This window comes from Bos indicus, chromosome 19 (genome assembly GCF_029378745.1).
Source record: "Bos indicus isolate NIAB-ARS_2022 breed Sahiwal x Tharparkar chromosome 19, NIAB-ARS_B.indTharparkar_mat_pri_1.0, whole genome shotgun sequence".
Lineage (NCBI taxonomy): Eukaryota > Metazoa > Chordata > Mammalia > Artiodactyla > Bovidae > Bos > Bos indicus.
Window position 1 is genome coordinate 23,596,646 of NC_091778.1, and position 25,433 is coordinate 23,622,078.

The following is a 25,433-nucleotide window of genomic DNA, read 5'->3' on the forward strand; positions in this document are numbered from 1 at the left end:
GGAGGCAGCTACTCATTTTACCAATGAGTCAACTAAGGCCTAGAGAGATGAAGGAAGCTGCCAAGGTCACTGAGCTAATAATTCACACAGAGCCAGAAGGCAGATCCCAGATACCTGCCCCAAAGAACAGACTCGGAAGGAGTCTGCCCTTTATGTTTTGGCAGAAGAAGAGAATTCATCAGCCACTGGCCGGGCCACCTGGGGTATGTGACCAGGTTGGGGCCTGCTTGGTCAGCCCGGGTATCCATTGCCAGATTCATTTGGAGCTAATAAAACCTGTGGCTGCTGCCCATTTTCTGACTTGGTTTGAAACCAAAGACTGAATGTATTTATGTGGAGACTCTCTGCAGGCCCCTGGCCTTGGCCACGACACTGCCTCTCCTTCCTTCAGACAGAGCCTTGTCGCCTTCAGACACCCGTGGGGAGAAGGAACAGGCGTGGGTGTATTTTTCTGCAGAGGGGCCTCCTAGGCGCATTCTCCCACTGAGGCTGTGAATCTGGTTTACGGTTTGCATGCCCAAAATATTCTTTTGTAATTTTACTTTTATTTAATAATAGTTTATCATGAAAAAATAAAAATATAGAGCAAAGTTGAAAGAAGCTTGTGGTGTCCACCTGTGTGCCCACTGCTTTAGATTCTACTATTAATACTTTACTGCACTTGGTTCCCTTGTGCAGACCCCAGGTCAGCAGCATATCTGGCTGGTGGGTCTGTGAACACACTGTAAATTCTCCCTGAGGAGAACACACTGATAACGTACATAGTGGTAATAAGACAAAATGCCCCCCAGGTTAATGGGGGAGGTCGAGTGTGATGGATGACTCAACTCACTGTTAAAGCAAAACTATAACTATACTCCAATAAAAATTAATTTTTTAAAAGTTAAAATGTTTAAAAATAAATAAAGTGAAAGCAATGAAAACAAGGCACTAAGTAGATTGGAAAGTTATTTAGTTAAAAATGTCATCTAGTATTTAGTCCATGTCATCTTAAGGTATAGAAATAATACAGGTTCTTTTATTTTTATTTTTTGGGCTGTGACCTGCAGCATGCAGGCTCTTAGTTCCTCGACCAGGGATTGAACCCAGGCCCTCGGCAGTAAAAGCACTGAGTCCTAACCACTGGGCCGCCAGGAAGTCCCCAAGTGCAATAGTTTCAAGCAATAGAAGTCATACAAACTGCCTGACGCAAAGAAGGCCACATGTGTGAAATGCTAGATTATGTCTTCTTTTCCTTTTGTGGAGTCATCCTTTGTCTCAGAAATAAGAAAGACCTTGGAGGACATCTAACCCCTTCCTCCACTAACTCCTGCTCCCTCCAGCCCACATCTCATGCGGGGAAGTGGGGGCCCCCACAGTCACCCCTTGAGTCCCTTCTCACCTTCCCCAGGTGGGCTTTGGGCTGGGAGGGGATGTGGGGCCGCAGCATGTCACATATCCCTTGGTATATATGATTCTGAATAACAGATACCTTTAATCAAGCTTGTTTTTATTTTATATATTTATTTGGCCACACAGGATGTGGGATCCTAGTTCCCTGACCAGGAATTGAACCCATGTCCCCTACATTGGAAGCACATATTTTTTAATCACTGGACCACCAGGGAAGTCCTGAACTTGTTGTTTTATAATTGTGAAACAAATTAAAGCTTTTTATTTTGAAATTATTTAGATTTCCATAAATGTTGAAAGAATGGTTCACAGAGTTCCTGCCTACCCCTCACCCCTCTTGCCTTGTTAATATCTTATATAACAATGTAACTGCTCTTCAGTTTTTTTTTTAAATATATGTATTTTTTATATTTGCTGTACTGGGTCTTAGTTGTAACATGTGGGATCTAGTTCCCTGACCAGGGATCAAACCCAGGCCCCCTGCACTGGGAGCGTGGAGTCTTAGCCACTGGACACCTGGGAAGTCCTCAGTTTTTCCTTATCATTTATGACCTTCACATTTCAGAAGAGTTCCGGTCAGTTGTTATGCAGAGCATCTCTCCATGAGCAACTGAACTGATATTTTCTCATGTTTACATTGCAGTTATGTGTTTGGGGCAGGAATACTACCAAAATGATGATGTATCTTTCTCAGTATATGGTATCAGGAGGGCCTTGATGTCCATATGTCTTATCACTGGTGATATTAGTCTTGATGACTTGGGTAAGGTAGTATCTGCAAGGTGTCTCCCCTGTAAAGTTACTATTCTTTTAACTTTGTAAGTTTAGTATCTGTCCATGAATCTGGCCTGCAACAGTTATTACTAGGGTGCTTTAATGCTGATTCTTCTGTTTCCTTCATTCCTTCTGTACCAGGCAGACCGCACATATATTTCAGGTTCAGTTCCAGACCACTGGGATAAAACAAATGTCAAAGGGAGTCACACATTGTTTGGTTTCCCAGTACTTGTAAAAGTTATGTTCACATAATACTATAGTTATTAAGTGTGCAATAGCATTGTGTCTAAAAAACAGTGTAACAAGCTGAGTAAATTAAAGTCACTCAGTTTTCTCCGACTCTTTGCGACCCCATGGACTGTAGCCCACCAGGCTCCTGTGTCCGTGGAATTCTCCAGGCAAGAATACTGGAGTGTGTTGCCGTTCTCTTCCCCAGGGGATCTTTCTAATCCAGGGAATGAACCCAGGTGTCCTGCGTTGCAGGCAGATTCTTTACTGTCTGAGCCACTAGGGAAGCCCATACCAACATACATGCCTCAAATAAAAAATACTCTATTGCTGAAAGATGCAAACTATCATCTGAGCCTTCAGTAAGTTGTAATCTTTTGGCAAAAATAACATCAAAGATCACTGATTATAGACCAGGTAACAATGATAAAAGTAATGAACATTTTGAAATAGTGCAAGAATCACCAAAATGTAACACAGAGTCACAAAAAGTGAGCAAATGCTGTTAGAAAAATGGCCCCAGTAGACGCTCAGTGCAAGTTTGCCACAAACCTTCAATTTGCTGAAAAACACAATTATCTGCAAAGCACAATTAAATGTGATATGCCTGTATTTATTAACCGGTACCAGAAGGCAATGGCACCCCACTCCAGCACTCTTGCCTGGAAAATCCCATGGACGGAGGAGCCTGGTGGGCTGCAGTCCAGGGGTCTTGAGGAGTCGGACACGACTGAGCGACTTCACTTTCACTTTTCACTACCATGCATTGGAGAAGGAAATAGCAACCCACTCCAGTGTTCTTGCCTGGAGAATCCCAGGGACGGGGGAGCCTGGTGGGCTGCCGTCTATGGGGTCGCACAGAGTCGGAGATGACTGAAGCGACTTAGCAGCAGCAGCAGCAGTAGTAGCCCTTCTGTAAGAGAGAATTGTCCACCTCCTCTATTAATTTGTTTATTCAATTTTTATATCATATTTATTTTATCTTATGGGTTATAATCCAGTACTATTGTCATTTTTGTTGTTGGAAAAGGTGTTCCAGCTTTTGAGACTTCCCTGGAAGTCCAGTGGTTAAGACTCGGCCTTCCAATTCAGAGCGTGTGGGTTCAGCCCCTGGCTGGGAGCTAAGATCCCACATGCCTCTGGCCAAAAAAACAAATCATAAAACAGAAATAATATTGTAACAAATTTAATAAAGACTTTAAAAACGGTCCACATTAAAAAAAAAAAATCTTAAAAAAAACCCAACAGTTCCAGCTTTAGCCATTGAGAGTTCATTATGGAAGTTTTACTGTGAAAGTTTTCAACCCTTACAGAAAATCTGGACAAACAGGACAAAGAAAGCCCTCCACTTAGATTCAGTCATTCTTAGCGTTTGACCATATTTGCTTTCTCTCTCTCTCTCTCTCCCCTGCCCCTCTCCCACAGTGTTTTCACAAATGCACCATCTGTTGTTTTCATATTGAGGTTAATTTGTAGTTAATCTGTCCCCAGGCCATCAGAGGGTGATGGGAAAATGTAAGTGGCCAGTTCTTTGTCCCCTGGAGACTGTGTACCTGGTTGCCCTGTCCAGACCCCCTGGTCTGTGCTTCACTGTGCTCCATGCTTTGTTTTGTAACAGCTTTATTGAGATGTAACTCATATACCATAGAGGTCACCCATAAAAAGTATACAATTCTGTGGGGTTTGGTATATTCACAGATATAAGCAGCCGTCACCACAGCCAGTGTTAGAACATTTTCATCTCCCCAAAGAAAGACCCCATATCCTTTAGCTATCACCTGTCTTCCTCCCCCGTAAGCTCTAGGCAGCTGCTATTATTATTTTGGCTGTGCCACACAGCATGTGAGATCTTAGTTCCCCAACTAGGGATCGAACCCATGCCCCCTGCAGTGGAAGTGCAGAGTCTTAACCACTGGACCACCGAGGAAACGCCAGCCCTAGACAACTACTAAATCTATTTAGAGTCTCTATAGATGTGTCTATTCTAGACGTTTCATATAAAAGGAGTCATATGCTATGCTGTCTTTTGTGGCCTGGCTTCTTTTAACATGATGTTTTCAAGGCTCATCGCTGTTGTTGCATGAATCAGCACTTTGTTCTTTTTTATGGCCAGAAAGTTATGACCAACCTAGAAGGCAATGGCACCCCACTCCAGTACTCTTGCCTGGAAAATCCCATGGACAGAGGAGCCTGGTTGGCTACAGTCTATGAGGTTGCTAAGAGTCGGACATGACTGAGCGACTTCACTTTCACTTTTCACTTTCACGCATTGGAGAAGGAAATGGCAACCCACTCCAGTGTTCTTGCCTGGAGAATCCCAGGGACAGAGGAGCGTGGTAGGAGGCCTTCTATGGGGTCGCACAGAGTTGGACACGACTGAAGCGACTTAGCAGCAGCAGCAGATAGCATATTAAAAAGCAGAGATATTACTTTGCCAACAAAGGTCCATCTAGTCAAGGCCATGGTTTTTCCAGTGGTCATGTATGGATGTGAGAGTTGGTCTGTGAAGAAAGCTGAGCACCAAAGAACTGATGCTTTTGAACTGTGGTGCTGGAGAAGACTCTTGCAAGTCCCTTGGACTGCAAGGAAATGGAGACCAGTCCTCGGTGTTCATTGGAAGGACTGATGCTGAGGCTGAAACTCCAGTACTTTGGCCACCTCACGCGAAGAGTTGACTCATTGGAAAAGACCCTGATGCTGGGAGGGATTGTGGGCAGGAGGAAAAGGGGATGACAAAGGATGAGATGGCTGGATGGCATCACCAACTTGATGCACATGAGTTTGGGTGAACTCCAGGAGTTGGTGATGGACAGGGAGGCCTGGCGTGCTGCGATTCATGGAGTCGCAGAGTGAGACATGACTGAGCAACTGAACTGAACCGAATAGTCCACTGCTGGTTACACCACATCTTGTTTACCAGTTGATGGACATTTGGGTGGTTTCTACCTTTTAGCTGCTGTGAATAGATCTTCTCTGAAGAAGAAGATCCATTGTTTTTGCTTCGAAATGTATTTTCAGTTCTTTTGGATTAGGATTGTAATTCTGTATTTATTTTTTTTTGAGGAACTACTAACCGTTTCCCACTGTGATGGCACCATTTTACATCTGTACCAGCAACGAATTAGGGTTCCCATTTCTCTGCATCCTTGCTAACACGCATTAATTTCTGTTCTTAAAATGATAGCCATCCTAATGGGCGTGAAGAGGCATCTCATTGTGGTTTGGGTTTGCATATCTCTGATGGCTGGTAACGTGGAGGGTCTTCCCATGTGCTTTTAGGCGTGTGCGCTTCTCCTTTGGAGAAATGTCTGTTCACATCCTTTGTTGTTGCTGTTCAGTCACTAAGTCGTGTTCGACGCTTTGTAACCCCGTGGACAGAGCCAGCCAGGCTCCTTCATCCATGGTATTTCCCAGGCAGGAGTACTGGAGTGGGTTGCCATTTCCTTCTCCAGGGGATCTCCCTGGATCAGGGATCAAATCCATATCTCCTGCATTGGCAGGCAGATTCTTTACGGTTGAGCCACCAGGGAGGCTCCATTCAAGTCTTTTACCCATTTATTAGTTGAGTTGTCTTTTTGGTGTTGATTCGTAGGCATTCTTTATCTTTTCTGGATACTAGACCCTTATCCGGAGAAGGCAATGGCACCCCACTCCAATACTCTTGCCTGGAAAATCCATGGACAGAGGGGCCTGGTAGGCTGCAGTCCATGGGGTCACTAAGAGTCAGACACGACTGAGCGACTTCCCTTTCACTTTTCACTCTCATGCACTGGAGAAGGAAATGGCATCCCACTCCAGTGTTCTTGCCTGGAGAATCCCAGGGATGGGGGAGCCTGGTGGGCTGCCATCTATGGGGTCGCACAGAGTCAGACACAACTGAAGTGACTTAGCAGCAGACCCTTATCAGATATGTGATATGCAAATATCTTTTTCCATTCTGTGAGTTACCTTTTCACGTTCTTCTAACATTTTATGAATCATTTATGTATATATTTCACTCTAAATGGACATTTGAAGCTATTTCTTGTTTGCGTGCGTTAAGATAATTTAACAATAAACGTACCTATCTTTTGTTGTACAAGTGAACCCATTTTTGAGGGAGAAGATAGTTCCAAGACCAGGATGGCAGCTTTTCTAGCATCCTTGCCTTCCAAAGTTACATTGTCACATGTTCAGCTTTAAAGATTTGCACCCTGGAGAATGAGGTGGGTTGTGCTGGCTGTGTGTGGGCCTGGGTCGCAAGGTACAGGCATTGAAGCCACCCGTTTTATTCAGAATCTTGAAAGGCAGTGTTTATTAATAGACATTTTTTCTTTTTCTCTCAAACACTCAAGGTAGACCTGAGCCATAAAAATCAGGGAGGTTATACATGGAAAGCAATAGTAATTCTGCTGTTTATGAAATTTAATAAAAGGTTTATATGGTAAGCATTCATTCTTTTAATATTTTTTCTATAAATATACCATGAAAATATTGCATTTGGGATTAGGGTTCTTTGGTGCACAGAGTTTTTTAATGTCAGTAACGTCCCCTTTATTTTTTTTTTTTCTTTTGGTTATGCTTTTGGTATGAAGTGATATATCATTGTGGTTTGGGTTTGCATTCTTTTATATTTATTTATTTGTCCTGGGTCTTAGCTGTAGCACACAGGGTCTTCAGTCTTTGTTGTGGGATGTGGGACATCTAGTGTGGCACGTGGGATCTAGTTCCCTGGTCAGGGATCAAACCCAGGCCCCCTGTATTGGGAGCGTGGAGTCTTAGCCCCCAGACCACCACAGAAGTCCCTGGCTTTACATTCTTTTTTTTTTTTTGGCTTTACATTCTAATATCTGAGAAACCACTGCCAAATCTGAGGTCACGAAGTTTTGCCTGTCTATTATCTTCTCAGTGCTTTACAACTTTTAGCTCTTACATTTAGGTCTTTGATCCATTGAGAGTAACATGTTTAAATGGTATGATGTAAGGGTCCAACTTCATTCTTTTGCATGTGACTGTTCCGTTGCCATCGCAGTTTACTGAAAAGACTCTTCTTCCCCCATTGAGTGGTCTTGACACTCTTGTCAAATGATCAGTTGATCACAGATGGGTTGGGTTTACTTGTGGACTCTCAGTTCTATTCTGGCACATGTGCTTTGAGTGTCATCTGGGCACAAGCTTTGTCCTGCTCTTGGGGAGTGTTTTCTACAGTAGGAGAGGTCAGAAGCTTTCACAAGCCACCAGAGACTGGGAAGTGCTGGGAAGAGGTAAAAAATGTGGAGATGCGGAGGAGGGAATCAGTGCTTCAGTCCAGGGCAATGGATGTGGATTGGGGAGCAGCCGGGGGCTGTTTGGAGGAGGCCTGGGCTTAAGCATCTAACAGGGTATGATGCCAAGTGTTTCTGTTTGTCTGGAGACAGACTTGGCAAGGTGGCATAGAGCCTGTAGATGGCCTGGCACTCCCAAGTGGAGACAATAGGCTTGATTTGCAAGTGTCTGAGCAGAGCCGGGCTTTGGCAGGGCCCCTCTGGTGGAAGGGTAGGCTGAGTCAGGTGGGTGAGCCAGGAGGCAGGGGAATCACTTAGGATCCTAGGGTGACTGAGGTCTGGGCGAGCTTCTGGGTCAGGAGACCTGTGGCTGAGACCTGTGGCTTCATGTCACTCTGTCCTGTGGGCATAGGAGGGGGCATAGCAGCCCTGGAGACCCTGCTGCCCATTTCCTGGGCCTCACACCTCTAGTCCCAGCTGCTGGCTGCCTGCTCCAGGAAATTCACACCAGCCTGCCTCCTCTGCAGTACCTGCAGCTCTGCTCCAGGTAACCCCGAGCCTTCTCCTATTTGGCCAATTCCTATAGGTCTTAGTTTCCATGAACTCCTGGCACACTCCTAAGGGCTGGGAGCACAGAAGAGGCTTGGAGAGCGTGCCTTGCTTTATTACCTTCATTAGGTGCCACACGCTGCAGCCAGGACTCCTTGGGGGCAGAGAGGGTGACAGAAAGTGCCAGGGGCCAGCTGCATAGCCTTGAGCGAGTGGCTGCACCTTTCAATCATCAGTCAAACCTCTTCTCTGAAAGTGGATGATGACATGCCATCCCTTTGGGACTGTGATGAGTTTCACTTGGCCAGCCTGTGGCCAGCACCTGGCAAGTGGGCAGCGCCCTGTGCAGTCCTATGCTTTCCCTCCCAGTTTGGTAGCTCAGGGCCAGACTGAGCACGAGCAGGGACATTTTGATTTGTGGGCTCCTGCTTAAAACCTCCAAAACTACTGGCAAAATGTCGGTGCTTCTGCTTGGTCTTTTCGCTGCTCATCTTCTCTGTACCTAGCCACCTGCTGGGGGTGGTCCCCTTTCTCACTCTCAGATGCCTACCCCCCGCCTTGCTTGAGTCTTCAGCAGTCCTCGCCAGGGTCTTTCGTGATGGACACCCCCACTTCTTTGCGGTCTTAGCCTCCACCGGGGGAACTGAGGAGTGTGCAGAGAAATTAATAGCTGGCACCTGGGCAGTGAGTACTTAACCTTGGAGCTGGAACAGGGAACCAACTATTTGTGTTTCCATGAACGAGAGGGGACAGCTGGCCACAGATAGCAGCTGGGTCAGCAGGGGTTGCCTTGGCTGCTGGCTTTAAGCAAACAACCAGGGCCAGGGTTCCTTCCCCAGCTCTGGGAAAGTGGGTGGAAGAAGACTGAAGGACCTGGAGGAGCCCTGAGGAGAGTCACCTGAGAGCCCGGGTCCTGGCAGGGCTGTCAGAGGCTGCTGCTCCTGGGACCCGAGTGCACAGAGGACCACCCTGTCGGCACACCTGAGGCTGGGGTGAGAAGGGGTGGGCCTATTTTCCTTCCAGAGGCATCTCTACCTCATGGAGAGGTTTCTCTTGGGCTCTTCCAACAAGCACCTTTGGGTGAGAGCTGAAATCAGATTTCCTTTGCAGAAATTCTGTTTGCCTGAGATTTTCCACACAAATTGAATAAATGGAAGCAGGCTTGTTTTTCTGCATTACGAAAGGAATAGCATTTACACTCCTCCCCATGTACTCTTGCCTGGAAAATCCCATGGGCGGAGGAGCCTGGTAGGCTGTAGTCCATGGGGTCGTGAAGAGTCGGACACGACTGAGTGACTTGACTTTCACTTTTCACTTCCATGCACTGGAGAAGGAAATGGCAGCCCACTCCAGTGTTCTTGCCTGGAGAATCCTGGGGACGGGGGAGCCTGGTTGGCTGCCGTCTTTGGGGTCGCACAGAGTCCGACACAACTGAAGCGACTTAGCAGCAGCAGCAGCCATGCACCCTAAGCCAGGTGCCTGGCGACACCTGGGACAGACATTGGGCATTTTCTGAGCCGAGTCCCCCGAGCCACAGACAGCTGCTTACCCTGAGGGCTTGATTTTATCCTGGTAACCTTTGAGCTAAGTTTCAGTTTCATCTCCTGTTCTTTGCTTTTTGTGCCATTGATGTCTTTTTTGACCATCTGGTGAATCCTGTGGAATGTATCTCAAAATAACGGCTCTCAATGCACGAACAGTGTTACAGAAGAAGCCAATTGTATTGACATTATTATCACAATGTATTTTTTAACAAAACAAGCTTTTGATATAGTAACTTACGTGCTTCTTTTTTTGAATCATTAAGTAAACAGCCTTGTTGTTGTTTAGTTACTACGTCACCTCTGACTCTTTGCGACCCCATGGACTGTAGGCTGCCAGGCTCCTCTGTCCATGGCATTTCCCAGGCAAGAATGCTGGAGTGGGTTGCCATTCTTTTCTGCAAGTGAACAGCCTTGCCATAGGTCTAGTAACCATTGTAATTTTTAAAATCGCCACAACATATGATATTTTTATTTGCTTTTATTAATTGCTAAATCTATTAGGAGACAAGATTATCGGAAGAACTGGTAACACTAGTTTTTTATTTGAAGTAGCTTTCTTTTATTGAGAAAATGTCAACCCATAAGAAGCCGGTTTTCTTATCTCAAGTTAGTTATTTTCTAGTTCTGGTTATTAGATGTTAAAAAAATATTCATGTCAATTTCAGGATTATAAAAATTTAGTTTTTAACATATTAGTCTATTGTCTGTAGTATAATGTTCATCTGAATGTAATAACTATCATAATTTTAAAGTAGTGATGAGCATAAATAACATCGAGATATCTGCAGCTCTGTATTGTGATATGAAAATATCTGTGATTCTATTGATGACCGAGACACTGGAACTTTTCATATGACTGTGGTGTGTTGCCTGTATTCAAAATGAATAGGTCATTTCAGTTACAAGTTAATGAAAATACAGTTTGTTCCTGTCCAAGTTCACTGGTCCCCTGTTAAGAACTCCCAAGACAAGCAGTGACCAAAGGAGATCGTTTTCCCAAATCCACTTTTCACAGCAACCATGACAACTCCCGGGGCTTCCCAGGTGGCGCTAGTGGTAAAGGACCCATTTGCCAATGCAGGAGACATAAGAGACATGGGTCGATCCCTGGTTCAGGAAGATCCCCTGGAGGAGGACATAGCAACCCATTCCAGTATTATTGCCTGGAGAATCCCATGGACAGAGGAGCCTGGCGGGCTATAGTCCATCGGTTCACAAAGAGTCGGTCATGACCGAGGGGACTTAGCACGCACGCAGGCACACATGATAACTCCCTGTCTTAGATGTATTAATAGATCCCTCTCCCAGTCCTGAGCACCCCAGGACCTCGAGGGTGGGGGGTAAAGACCATTTTGAACATCTGTACATTCACAGGGTCCCCTGTCTCTGCTGTCCCCACTCTCAAAGTAGGACTCTGGCCTTTCTCTTCCCTGAGTATTATGGGTTGAATTGTGTCCCTAGGGGGACATATTGAGGAACTTCCCTGGGGGTCCAGTGATTGAGAATTCGAGCTCCAATGCAGGGGGTTCAGGTCTGATCCCAGGTCAGGGAACTAGGATTCCACGTGCTGCAGGGCAGCTAAGCCCTTGCACTGCAAATACTGAGCCTGTGAACCCTGGACCCCATTTGTCTCAACCAGAGAGAGGCCCGTGTGCCACAACCAAAACCCGATGCAGCCAAATGAATAAATAATTTTTTAAAAGGGGGCATGAAGAAGTCCTAATGCTCAGAACCTCAGAATGTGAATTAATTTGAAAATGGGGCATTGCTGATGTAATTAATTAAGATGAGGTCATATTGGAATCTCCTATGGTCTTTTTAGTTTTTGGCCTTGCCACACGGCTTATGAGGTTTCAGTGCCCTGACCAGGGATTGAACCTGGGCACTTGGCAGTGAGAGTCCCAACCACAGGACCATCAGGAAATTCCTGGTCTTAATTCAACATGAAAAGAAACACAGGGAGATGGCCACATGGAGACACAGAGGGAAGAATCCCACATGAAGATGAAGACAGCGGTTGGAGTGATGCAGCGACAAACCAAGGAGCACCCAGCATCGCCAGCAAACAGCAGAAACTATAGCAGATGCTTCGTAGACAGATTCTCCTCTGGGTCCTTCAGAGGGAGCTTGGCCCTGCTGACATCTTGGTTTTGGACTTCCAGGCTCTAGGACTGTAAGGCTCCCAACTCGTGGTACTTGGTTATAGCAGCCCTCAGAAGTAATTCCGCCTGGTGCCCTGAGGACCAGAGCACTGCTTTGGGCCCTTTGAGGCTTCCCTCCTTCCTGTGTATTCGAGGATGAGTCCTGCCCCAAGAGTCTGGTTGCCCTGGAGTCGCCTGCCATCAGCTCTGTGATCGTCTTCAGCTAGGACCTCCACCTGCTGTTTCAGGCATCTTAGAAACGACAGAAGTGAGCTATGCCTCTGGGGACAGGTAGGCAGAGCTTGTGGCTGTTAAAATTGGAGGGCTGGCGCCTGAAGTGAGAGGAGCAAGGAGCAGGGCGTTTTGCATCTCATTTTGGTTGGAGGCTCCAAGTATCGTCTTAGCCTGGGAATGAGAAATCGGGGAGACAAAGAGACGGGCAGGGATTTGGGTCCACTGGAGTGGACGTTTTGGGTGAGGATTTACTTCCCTGGGGAGAAGACCCCTGCAGCAATAAGTGGGGCCTTCTGGGGGGGCGGGTACGGGGAGCTGCCCCCTGCTCACCCTGCAGTCAGCTGAGATGTGTCACGTGCCTGGCGCAGAGTCGCACTCAGAGCTTGTTTGTTGAATGAATGAATGAGGGCAGTGAAGACAGAAGCAGTGCTGCTTATCTGTCTGAGGCCAACAGCATGCTCGGTCTTGTGGCTCACGGGGGATGTGGGGATGTGCCCTGGGGCATCTAGGCTGGACTACTCCTTGCAGGGCCCAGAGCACAGACAGGAAAGGCTGCAGGAATCTAAAGACCCCACCAGAAGTAAAGACCCCCTCCCCACCCCACCCAGGACACAGAGTGGACTGAAATGCTGAGGGGAGGCAAATGGGGTCGATTCGGAATTCCCAGAGGACTGGTGTGGGGCTTCTGCGGGCTGCCAGTGTGCATAGGGAAGGTGGGTCATGGGACAAGTTCCAGAAACAAAGCTGAGCAGCCAGGACACATCCCAGTTCCCAGTGACAAGAGTGTGGGCCTCGTGGGAGAGATGAGGTGGCAGGTGATACTGGAAGGGTCATTTGGGCCAGTTTGTGGGTGGCCTTGGCGAAGCTTGGGTTTTTATCTTGGGCAAAGGGGAGCCACTGAAGGTTTTAAGAGCAAGGGACTTGCATGGTCTGACCTATGCTTCAAGGATGACCTCTCTGACTGCAAGTGAAGGGGGCGTAGTGAGCCCCTGGAGGTTCAAAGGCCAACTGGGAAGCTCCTGCCAGAGTCTGGGCAAAGACAAGGGGAGAATCAATGAAGGGGTGGGGTGGGAGCGACGTCACCCAAGGAAGCAGAGCTGGCTGGGTGCCCGATGACAGGGTGAGTCCTGGGGACCTTTGTCAGGCAGTAGCTTCCCCAGGGCTCCTCTCTCATCTCCTGCGTCCTCTCCAGCCTTGCCTCGTGCATAATCAGCCCGCAGAGAGTTTCCCTCGGGTTTCAGACAGGCCTTTGAGGCTCCCTGTCTGCGTCCTTCATCCTCCAAGTGCGGTGTGACAGGTGGAGGAAATGTTGATGTCTCGGCTCACCTTATCTTACTTCTATTATCATGTTTCCCGTATCATAGTAACAGAGCAGATGTCAGGGCCTGTTGCTAAGGGTTCCCTGGAATATTAATACCTGGGTGTAGAACTGCAGGCTCTTAGGCAGTGTCTTTGAGGCCTCGGGAAGCAGCGGCTGGGTGGCAAGTATTCTTTTATATTCATCCCTGCTTTTTCTTTCCCCTCCTCAAGCCCTCATCTCCTCCCCCGACCCCCCGATCCAGGCCCAGCTAGTTGTCTACATGGCAGACTCAGCAGCAGCCGTGAATAGGCAGCCACCCTCCCCTCCCGCACCCAGGGCAGGCATGACTGAAGGATCACGGCAGGAGGCTGAACGCGGGCTCCCGATCCTTCCCCTGGCAGCTGTCCAGGCACCAGCTCAGATTTGGCCCTGTGGTGACCCCCTCCCCCTCTTCCAGCCCTGCACAGGCTACCTGAGAAGGCTCCGGGCCCTCCCCCGGCCCACCCTCTGGGACATGGGAGGGGGCAGAATGGGTTTTATTTGCTTCTTAATGCCCCCTGTCTTGCCTCTCTCATCTGGCCCTTTGACCTTTCCGCTGCTCACAGTTTGCAAGTCCAGCTCCAAACAGCTCTGGGAGGTTGGGCTCCTCACGATATTGAGGTCCAGGCTGGGATTTTGTTTACCAAATGCCATTTGTGTCAGTTATCTATTGCCATGGTAATGCTACATAACATCCATCCCCTAAGGGAATAGTTTTCTACTTTAAAAAAAAATGTTTGTTTATTTGGCTGCACAAGGTCTTAGTTGCAGCACTCAGGAGCTTCGATCTTCATTGTGACATTCGAGATCCTTAACTGTGGCATGCAGGAGCTAGGCTTCCCTGACCAGAGATCGAACTCGGGCCACCTGCCTCGGGAGCACAGTGTCTTAGCCACTGGACCATCAGGGAAATTCCTACAACATTTCTTTATTGCTTCCGAGGCTACGGGTTGTCTGCTGCTCTTCGCTGGGCCTCACGTCTCCTTTCTCGTGGTTCAGCTGCCCCCAGAAGTCCCCTGCATCTGCACTTCTGTTCTCTCTCAGTGGCTGTCTGGACCCGGCATCCTGCCGTTGCTGGTGACTCGTGTTTGCCTTTACACATGGTGCCCCCGCCTAGACCCTGCGGCTGCTTTCCAGCTGTCTCACCCCTCCTATCTCTTTCCCGTTCTTTTCCCCATATCCTGTCTGTTCCTCCCATGAGATCGGACCCTACAGCTCCTTGAAAGCTTATCCATCCCAGCCTGGGGTGTCAGACAGGGCTCAGTTGTATTAGCGAAAGTTTCTCTGAAATAAACCAAGGAAGCAGAAACGCCAGGGTCTGAAGGTGGGAGAGAGCACCCCGCCAGGAGAAGCCCTGGGCGATGAGGAGCTGTTCTGAAGTTTCTTTAGTTTCTGTGGCCCCTGGGTGGGGTGGAGCCCTGGTGGGTGTGTGTGATGCTTCCCGAGGGGCAGGTGGTTTTGCCCTCCGGTGTCTTTTTCAGAATCCGGTGCGTCTCAGAGACAGCTGCAGGCTGGAAAGGTTTTCAGCACCATGTTAAAGAGGTTGTAAGATTTGGAAGGCTGGGTCAAAGAGCAGCGTTTTCCTGGGTTAGTAATGATGTGGGCTGTTCTCTGGACTTAGAGGCGTGCGTTTTCATCTCATCCTCGCTGTGTGCCTGTGTGGAGGCGGAGACCCTGGCTCTTTGTAGAAAGAATCCAGCTAGCAAATTGTGCCCGGATCACAGGGCTCGCAGGCTGGTGCTGCTTCACCAGATTCTAAGCCCACAAAGTCCATTAAGAGGGAGAAGCCGCCTTTTAAGTGACCCTGAATGTTTGCAGAGAAGAGGTTTTTGTTTTTAGTGATTGTACTATACACATTATTCTTTTTTCTTTTTTTGATGTGGACCATTTTTAAAGTCTGTATTGAACTTGCTACAATATTGCTTTTGCCTCATGATTTTTGGTCCTTTGGCCATGAGACCTGCAGGATCCCGTCTCCTCAACCAGGGATTGAACCCATACGCCCCCAAATCGGAAGTTGAAATCTCAACCACTGGAGCCCCAGGGAAGTCCCTGTACACATGATTAAAAGCAGTTTATTGGAGATTTGCAGATTCTTCCATCTCTGAGTTCTGAGCTTGAAAATACAAAATCCACATAAGACCATCGGGGCACGACTGCTTGCAGCAGAATTTTTTTGTGTGAATGACTCTGGTGATGCGCTTTGGTGATACGTTTCAAAAAAAATGTACACATCTGTTCCCCTTGGGGAATTTATCCTAAGAAAATAATCAGAAATGGGCACAAAGATTTATCTCCCAGGATATCAATTTAGGGCTGAACACAATAGGACAAAACTGGGAACAATCCATGTGCCTCCCCCAACAGGAAAACGGGAAAAATAAATCCAGAATACTAAGTTACCATTAAGAATCATGTTTCTGAGGACTTTTAATAATGTGAGAAAGCACAGTGTGATAAGAAAGCAAACAGCATAGGTAGTAAGAACCCAGTTTTATTTAAAAATCCATGCACAGCCGTCTAGGAAGACATGGGACGATCTTACGTGAAGATGGTAAGTCTTCATCTAGGGGTGGGTGATGAGTGTGTTTAGGGTGCGTGTTCTACGGTGCCCAGGAGAGACCACGGGAGCTCGCAGCTTTTAAAAATTAATTTATTTTTGGCTATGCTGGGTCTTCATTGCAAGGCATGCACTCCCACCCTCCTCCTCCTCCTCCTCCTCCTCCTCCTCCTTCTCCTCCTCCTTCTCCTCCTCCTCCTCCTCCTCCTCCTCGGGGCCCCTGCTGGAGGGGCAGCGAGCCCAGGAGTGTATGGATGATGGCGAGCACACAGCTTGGCAGAAGAGCCGCCGGGTCAAGGGGGTGCAGGAAGCCGGGGGACATGGGCTGGCTGGTGGGCAGGGAGCTGGCAGCAGGCTCAGGATGCTTAGATTCGGAGAACCTAAGCTGACTCTGTTGGCAGTTTCCTAAGCTGTGTTTCCACGCTCTGCCCTCCTCTCCCACTACCTGTGCTGAGATTGTTCCATGTGGGCCAGGGACAGCTATGCCTTCCGAGGTGCCAGCACAGCCCAGGGCGGGCCCCGCAGTCCCCGGACAGGGCCTCAGCTCTCACTCGAAGCCACTGCTGTGGACATGCTCAGCCACGAACTTACCACCAGCCAGTGCCCACGGCCCCAGGCTCTGGGAGGGACATCCCGCATCTCCCTGGACCTCTCTGTAGTGTTTGGCTCAGTGGGCTCATCTTCCTCAAAGCTCCAGGAGCAGGAAGGATGGGGGACCCAGAACGCCTCCTCCTTCCTGCCCTAAGAACCAGGCTGGGGTGGGGGCCCAGATCCCCCCACCAGATTGAAGCAGTGACCAATCTCCCACCTCAGGACCCTTCTCCAGTCCCCTCCCTGCCCCTTGGCAGGTGAGAATGCACTGGACCACCCAGAGTGGTCCCTCCAGCCTGTCGGTCTCCGCTCCCCCTGGGGAAAAGGTGGGGAAACTGAGACCTGGTGAGAAATAACTGATTGTTCCTGGTCTTGCAGTAAGTTTGCATAAAAGTCAGACTTTCTCAGGTCTTTTCTCTCCAAGTTGGGTCATCCTCACTGCCACCAAACCCTTCCCTTTATACTTACTGCACAAGGTGACTTGAGGCAGAGAAGGTATATTAATTAAGGGTTAGCAGACCCACATGGGTGTGACCTATCCTCAGTCTCTCGGCCTGGTTCTTTTCTCTTTTGCCAAACAGAAAAAATAATGATTAGATTGAGAAAGAATAAAACAGTAGCCTGTGGGTGGTTGCAGAGTTATTTTGGCTCAAGTTAAAAAAAAACAAAGCAAAGAAAAGGAAAGGAATTAGATGTCAGATGGGTCAGTTGTTGTTCAGTCGCTCAGTCATGTCCAACTCTTTGCACCCCCATTGACTGCAGCGTGCCAGGCTTCCCTGTCCTTCACCGTCTCGGAGCTTGCTCAAACTCAAGTCCATTGAGTCCGTGATGCCATCCAACTGTCTCGCCCTCTGTTGTCCCCTTACCCTCCTGCCTTCAATCTTTCCCAGCATCAGGGTCTTTTCTAAAGAGTCAGCTCTTCTCATCAGGTGGCAAAGTATTGGAGTTTTCGCTTGAGCATCAGTCTTTCCAATGAATATTCAGGACTGATTTCCTTTAGGATTGACTGGTTTGAACTCCTTGCAGTCCAAGGGACTCTCAAGAGTCTTCTCCAACACCACAGTTCAAAAGCATCAATTCTTCGGCACTTAGCCTTCTTTATGGTCCAGCTATCTCATCCGTACGTGACTACTGGAAAAACCACAGCTTTGACTAGACGGACCTTTGTCGGCAAAGTAACGTCTCTGCTTTTTAATATGCTGTCTAGGTTGGTCATAGCTTTTCTTTGGACAGAGAGATGTTAGTTTGGGGGTTCTCTTGCCAGTGATCCTCAAACTCTAGCGCCCTAGGAAATGACCCAAAGGGGACAAAAGAGGTTTATTCCCTAGAGGTTTATTTGGAGGTGATGTGTTTGGGGCTGTGAGGAGCTGCTGTCTTCTGGAAGTCCTCACCTGTCCCGCCATAAAGAAGGTGGCATTTCGAGCATGAGAACACAGGATCCCTTCTTTCTTCCCGCCTCCTCCCCGCTCCTCAGCTCCACTCCCTTTTGATTCAGAAGCATCTGCAGAAGATGGAATAAGTCCCACCCAAGGTTCTCTGACTTGTTCCTCCCTCTGGGATCACCACTGTTGCGTCCCTGCTTTCGTGGGGGTGCCTGGCAGAGCAGAGGGGCCACCTCCATACTCTCTGTACCTAGCTGCAGCAGTGGGCAGGAAGCCTCAGAGCCCGGCTGTCTAGTCCTGAAAGCAGTGGCCTGGGACGTGTGGTGCCCCCTGCAGGCTTTGGCAAGAATGGCAATGCCTGTGAGGTGATTGTAGCAATGTAGTCGTTCAGTCCGGTCTGAACTGCAGCCCACCAGGCTCCCCTGTCCATGGGATTCTCCAGGCACAAATATTGGAGTGGGTACCCATTCCCTTCTCCAGAGGATCTTCCTGACCCAGGGATCAAACCCGGGTAGCCTGCATTGTAGGCAGAATCTGTGAGGAGATGGACTGCCAGTTAGCCACAGGATCAGTCTGTCCCCATCAGGGAGACCTCATCACTTCATTTCTTGACGCTCCCAGAATACTTTTCAAAAATAATAATAAGGAAACAGGGCTATGGAGTTACAGTATGTTTTCTAATGTTTACTTGGAACAGAGTAAGGCGTTTCACACCCATGCAGCAGTGTGACTGCGCTATTCACAAGATAACAGAACTTTAAAACAACAACAAAACAAGCCATAGCTAGAAGTGGGGCTGGTTTAAAGTTGTTTAATGAGCATGTCGTTTTTGACCCCGCCTGTGTTTTTCTGGACTGGATGTGAGCCTCATTTGGAGAAGGTCAAGACTTTAAATGGGAGGTGGTACCGACAGCCCTCCCAGCACTGGATCCAGCCTGGGGTCTCCCCAGGGAGCTCCCCGAATAGCTCTTCGGGGTCTCTCTCTCAAGGTGGCTGGCAATGGGGAGTGGGTGCCTGGATCACCTGGGATAGAGAGACCTCTGTGGTCAAGGTTGTGGGCTTGGTCTCCGTTGGGGTCAGTTAGCAGCAGTCTGCATGCCGCTCCCTGCTGGTCATCACAGAAATGGGTGACATTGGTCTGGAACAACAGCTCTCAAACCACAGTCCAGTGGTTTCTGGGGGGTTCCCAGTGCCTTTCAGGGGGTCCACAAGGTCAAAAATATTTTCTTCTTCATCATCATCACAATATACTTGGTCAAATTCTCTCAAATATACAGATGAAAAGTTCATTGACCTGATTTCAAATACCACATTGAAACTAATCTTTAAAGATAACTGTCACCTGTTGAGTTTGGGTGCAGAATAAAAGAACGTCCACAATTATCTAGGAAGGCTATTAAAACACTCCACCCTGTTCCAACTATAGGACGTATCCGTGAGAGTCTGGATGTCCTTCATGTACTTTAACAAAACTACATACCACAAAACGTTGATTGAAATGGCAGACATGAAACTGTCCGTTGTTAAGCCAAACATTACATAGATTTGTTAAAATGCAAAACAATCCCGTTATTCTCACTAATTGCTTTTGTTTTGAAAATACAGCTTTTAAATATGTGAGCATCTCATGGGTTTATTATTTTTTGATGACTTAACAATTTAAATTTTCTCAGTGTTCATTTCTAATCTGGTAAATAGCAATAGATATAGCCCATATCATTTGGAGTTCCCAAGAATTTTTTTTATCAGTTTAGTGAGATGTAGTTCACATACCATAAATTTCAGACATTTAAAGCGTACAAGATAGTGGTTTTAGTGAATTCACAAATCTGTGCAAGCATCCTGTATGCGTGCTAAGTCACTTCAGTCACGTCTGACTCTTTGTGACCCCATGGACTGTAGCTCACCAGGCTCCTCTGTCCATGGGATTCTCCAGGCAAGTATACTGGAGTGGGTTCCCATACCCTCCTCCAGGGGATCTTCCCAACCTAGGGATGGAACTAGGTTAATGTTAATGTTAATGTCTCCTGCGTTGGCAGGCAAGTTCTTAACCCCTAGAGCCACCTGGGGAGCCCATACAACCATCACTGCTGTCTAATTCCAGAACATTTCCATCATCTGGAAAAGGACCCTGAGCCCATTAGCAGTCACTTCCATTCCTCCCTCCCCGACACCCCAGCCCCTGGCAACCACTAATCTACCTTCTGTCTCTATGGATTGGCCTGTTCTGGACATTTCATATAAGTAGAACCATACGATATGTGGTCTTTTGTAACTGGCTTCTTTCACTGAGCATGTTTTCAAGGTTCATCCGTGTTGTTCTCCAGTCCCTTTTATGGCCAAACAACATTCTGTTATACAGATATGCCACATTTTATCCATTCGTCAATTGATGGACATTTGAATTGTTTCTACTTTTTGGCAATTATGAATAGGGCTGCTGTGAATATTTGTGTAAAAGTTTGTGTATGGACATACGTTTTCAGCCCTCTTGGGTTTATACCTCAAAGCCCTTTCTGGGTCATATGGTAACAACTGTATGTAACACTTAAAGAACTGCCGGACTAATTTTCAAGAGTGTAAAGGAGTCCTGTGTTTGAGAACCACTGGTCTGGAGGGAACGAGACCAGGGGAGTGTGGATAACTCAGTACTGCCCCTCATCTTTGCTCTGGAATTAGGATTCCCTCAAACTCGGCTTTCTCTCTCTCATTCCGTCTTTACTATCTCCCCAACGCATACCCTTTTTTAAAAAATTACTTATTTATTTGGCTAAGCTGGGTCTTAGGTGGGGCACGTGGGATCTTCAGTCTTCCTTTTGGCGTGTGAAATCTTTAGTGGAGGCATGTAGGACCAGGGATTGAACCCGGGCCCCCTGCATTGGGAGCACAGAGTTTCAGCCACTGAACCACCAGGGAAGTCCCCCCACAACACATATCGTTGGTGGTAAGGAGAAAGCCAGCTCGGCTCAGCTGCTCAAGTGAAACCACCAGCAAGTTCTGGAGCAGGGCCCCCTTCCTTCAGGATTTCTGAGGGGGCCTGCTCACTGTGGTCCCAGGGCAGTAAAGTGGGGTTGGTACCTGGAGGGCGCAAATGCCCTCGGGGCTTGCCTGCCAGGTTGAAAACTTCGGACGTGTGCCTCTTCTTTCCTTTCTGATTCTGTCCCTTTAATGTCCTGTTGGTCAAGTCCAACCTTATCACTTAGCTGCATGAGCCACCTAGCTACCCCTCCCAGAATCAGGAGTCTCTGAAAGAGGAAGCTTGAGGGAATAGCACTTAGCTGGAGGGGTGATTCTGCTGGTGAGGGTCCAAACATCACTGGAGATGGCATAGGGGCGGCGGCGGAGGGGGATAGGTTGGCAGTACCGGTGTTTGGTGTCTGAGGGACCCCGCCTACCACGCGCACCCCAGCCAATGACGTGCTCTTTCTTTTTCCCTCTTTCTTATCTCAGATGTGACTCCCCACCCTGGCTGGCCGCTCCAAACCATGGCCGACACCATCTTTGGCAGTGGCTGTGATCAGTGGGTTTGCCCCAATGACCGGCAGCTTGCCCTGCGAGCCAAGTAAGTACTTCTCAGGCTTGGCCGAGCCCTCCCTTCCCTCCTCTTCCCAACTCCCCTCCTTTCTTTGACAAAATTCAATGCCAGGGCTTCACAAGGAGCAATTTGAAGGCAAGTGCCTGTCTTAGCGCAACAGTAAAGAATCTGCCTGCAGTGCAGGAGACACAGGTTCAATCCCTGGGTCAGGAAGATCCCCTGCAGAAGGAAATCGCAACCCACTCCAGTACTCTTGCCTGGGAAATCCTATGGACAGAGGAGCCTGGCAGGCTACAGTCCAGGGATTGCGAAGAGTCAGACACGACTGAGCAGCTAAACAACAAACAAAAAATGCCTGTCTAATGCACACCACACTCCTGGCCTTGAGCTGGGCACCTAACAGCCATTCACTCATTCCGTCAAATGGAATGGATTCCCATTTCTCAGATGAGGACATGAGACTGAGGTCCTCACTGGCATCGCCCAGCTTGTGAGTGGCGGGGCTCCCCTGGGTCCATCTGACTCTCATGCCTGTATTCTTTGGACCACAGTAGACTTCAGGGAGCCAGACCATTTCCTTTGCCTTCTCTGTGAAGAATAAAAATCCCCTGTCACTGAGCTTCAGACCCTGAGTCCAGGGCAGCAGGGAGCCTTTGATCTCTGGATGCCCACTTCATAGTTGAGCACCTGGCCCCAGCAGACAGGACAGACCAAAGAAAGGCTTGTCATATTTATGAAGAGCTGCCCCCTGGACTGAAGCACACAGCCAGCCTCGAAGCGTCCCAGCTCTCAGCCGTGCCCAGGTCAGGGTTTCTCTGCCTGTGGTTTGCCCCGTTTTCCTGTTACCTCTCAACCTGGTGACCCCCTTGGCTGCACTTAAATCAGCCCGTCTCCACCCAATGTCCCCACGGCCCCATGGCTGGAGACCAGGGGCCCCCAGATGCCTCTTCAGCCTTCCAGTCTCCTCCTGTCCCTCCAGGGGAGTCGGGGGTCCCAGGGATCGGATAAACCCAAGAGTGCCGCTCCATCTGTTAAATCCATGCCGAATACAGGAGCCTGCATTTCCCCAGCTGGGACCAAGTTCAAGACATTTGCCATTAGATATTGTGAGCCTGCAGGGGACAGAGCTGAAACATCAAAGGATAGAAAAATTAATCCAGAATGCCCAAGACGAGTGGAGTCCTGTGTGATTTGCAGGACTCTTTGCACCACAGTTAATTCGTCCCTCTCACCAGGGTGGCTCAGCTCTTTTAGCCCCCACGTGGCCCCTGCGGTGGAGAGACCAGGGATGAAACCATCCTCTCTCCCTCTCTCCTCTGACACCTGGTGAGATGATGTGTCCTCCACGGCTGGATGTGAGGAGCTGGGGAAGAGCTGCGCTCTTGTAGGAGGGGCTGGCATGACCCCTGGTGATCCTGCCAGCCTCCCCTTCAGTTCTCCCTGACCTTGTCTTGCGCTTAGCAGCAGCCAGAAGCTGTCATGGCACCTTTTAGAAGAGCAGATGCTTTTATCTCTCTCCAGGGTGTGCTGCCTTGTAGTGCCAGGCTCCTTGTGATGCTGGGCTCCTTAAAGGATAGTGTTACAAGCCCCCGCAGCCAGGTACTGTGCCTCTGGGAGGCTGGGGGAAGTTATCTTCCCTGGCTCCAGCTTAGAATCTGTTCTCCCATCTTCCAGCTGCCAGCACACATTTTCTAAACCCCTGCTATGTGCCAGGACTATTGGACTGCAGTGAACAAGACCAATACAGTCCCTTGTCTTCAGGCACTGATGGGAGCAGGGAGCGTGATACACACGGTCACTCGTGTGCAGCTGCTTTGCCGGTAGAAACAGACAGTCAGGCAAAGTGGGGTGCTAATAATCTAGGGTTTGGGTGAGGTCTCCCTGAGAGTGTGATGCTTATGTTGAATCCTGGAGGAGGGGTAAATACTAGCTGAAAATATGGGGAAGCGCATCTAGGCAGCAGGAGCAGCCAGTGCAAAGGTCCTGGGGTAGAAGGGACATGGCCTGCAGAGACCTGGCAGGAGGTCAGGGTGGCTTGAATGCAGAGTGAGGGGCTGAATGGCATGCAAGGAAGATGGGGAGGTGGGCAGGGGCCAGATGGGGCAGGGTGCAGCCCTCAGGACTCCCATTCTAAGGGGGAAACAGAAGAACCTACCTTGCCTCATAATAATGTTTAAGCCTCATGGTGGAGCTATGCCCAGGCCTTAGGGAACTCCGAGCATGGGCTCTCCTTAACCCATTTTGGAGGGATCAAGGAAAAGCCTCCTATAAAGTCCATGTCTAAAAGATGTCCTATAAAAGAAAGGGAGTGAACCAGTGGAAATGAGGCTTAGGGAGAGGGCAGGCACCCCAGGAGGAGGGTACAGCTTGAGCAAAGGCCTGGAGACAGTGCACAGCCTGGAACACAAGGGAGGCAGGAGCAGCTGTTGGTGCTGTGCCCTGTGCGAGGCCCCACAGTCGGGGGACGCGCTGCTAGGCGCTGGGCGCCGCCAAAGGTCCTTCCTCGGGGTTTGCAGCTCCGTGTACGTCTGGCAGCCCTGAGTCAGCCTCCTTTGTTTATGGGGAGGGGTCGGTCCCCTGGGGCAGCCTGGCATGGCCCTCGGCAGCTACCAGATGTGAGCTCCCCAGGCCAGGAAGCCTTCTGACCTTGGACTTGCCTTTGCAAAGGCATCTAACTGCATCCTGCCGCTTCCCTCCTCTGAGAGATAGGGAGGCCTGCCTTGCAGGATGCCAGGGGTCCGGTGGGGAGACGGTCTGCAGAGCCCTGGGCTGGGCCTCATCGTCGCTCCCCCTGTGCTGCTGTGACCCTCTTGCCCTGAATCTCTCTAGTTTTCAAAATGCTCCATGAATCTCCTTTTATCCTCAGCATCTTTTTTTTTTTATCTATATGTAATTTTATTTATCTATTTTTATTTTTGGCTGTGTGGTCTTGGTTGCTGTGTGGGCTTTTCTCTAGTTTTGGCGAGGAGGGGCCACTCTCTAGTTGTCTTGTCCAGGCTTTTTCGTTGCAGTGGCTTTTCTTGTTGCAGAGGACAGGCTCTCAAGCACGCGGGCTTCAGGAATTGTGGCTCCCGGGCTCTAGAGCACAGGCTCAGTAGTTGTGGCGCACGGGCTTAGTTGCTCCACGGCATGTGGGATCTTCCCAGAGCCAGGGTGGAACCCATGTCTCCTGCATTCACAGGCAGATTCTTTACCACTGAGCCACCAGCGAAGCCATCAGTGTTTGTAACCCAATCGATGATCTTTCCTGTCCGTCTTGCTTTCTTCCAAGACTCAGATCCAGGTGCTCAGTCTTCTTTTGATTGTCTTCCCTCGAAACCTCTGGTGCTGTGGCCTTTTGTACATTCCATGCCCTGCCCCCACCAGATGCTAAGGGCGTGCTGCCGTCTGCGTGGGGCCCAGGAGCTGGTGGGTGGCTGAGACAGCATTTGGAGACTGGCATGCGCCCGACACACAGACTGTGCTCAGGGGGCCTTGGTGGGTGTGGTGGGGGTGCCGGCTTGCACTGGGGCTGGACTCATGTGCTGTGCTCTCTCCAGGCTGCACACCGGCTGGTCTGTGCACACCTACCAGACAGAGAAGCAGAGGAAGAGCCAGAGCCTCAGCCCGGCCGAGGTGGAGGCCATCCTGCAGGTCATCCAGAGGGCCGAGCGCCTCGACATCCTGGAGCAGCAGAGGGTCGGGTAAGGGCTGCTCCCGAGAGCGGGCAGAAGTGGGGCCTGGAGAGGGAGGCAGGGCAGTCAGTGCCAGATCAGTGGGCTAGGAATCTGGCACCCTGGGTCCTCATGCCGGCTTGTCACTGGGAGAGAGTCAACTCAGCCTGAACACCCTGGGACTGGAGTAGATTCATAACCCAGCCTGTCTGAGCCCCAGTATGTCCCTCTGTAAGATGGGGATAGCAGCCTGGGCCCCAGGCTA

The 25,433-nt window shown here is 49.2% G+C and overlaps 1 protein-coding gene and 1 non-coding gene across 8 annotated transcripts in view; one reads left to right on the top strand and one right to left on the bottom strand.

The window, feature by feature from the left end:
* RPH3AL (rabphilin 3A like (without C2 domains)) overlaps positions 1-25,433 on the top strand; it is a 139,330-nt gene that overhangs the window by 29,754 nt on the left and 84,143 nt on the right. For 5 of the 7 annotated variants that reach the window (XM_070772811.1, XM_070772813.1, XM_070772809.1 and 2 more), the window contains exons 2-3: positions 21,431-21,542; positions 25,055-25,198. In XM_070772811.1, coding sequence (XP_070628912.1) covers positions 21,466-21,542; positions 25,055-25,198 — 221 coding nt within the window. In that variant the 5' untranslated portion in view covers positions 21,431-21,465. Of the gene's footprint in view, positions 1-9,013; positions 9,182-13,512; positions 13,590-21,430; positions 21,543-25,054; positions 25,199-25,433 lie in introns of those variants that run through there. The other 2 variants (XM_070772810.1, XM_070772812.1) reach the window with 2 other exon arrangements.
* TRNAG-UCC (transfer RNA glycine (anticodon UCC)) lies at positions 4,252-4,324 on the bottom strand. The gene has a single exon. It is a non-coding gene; the product is annotated as a tRNA-Gly (tRNA).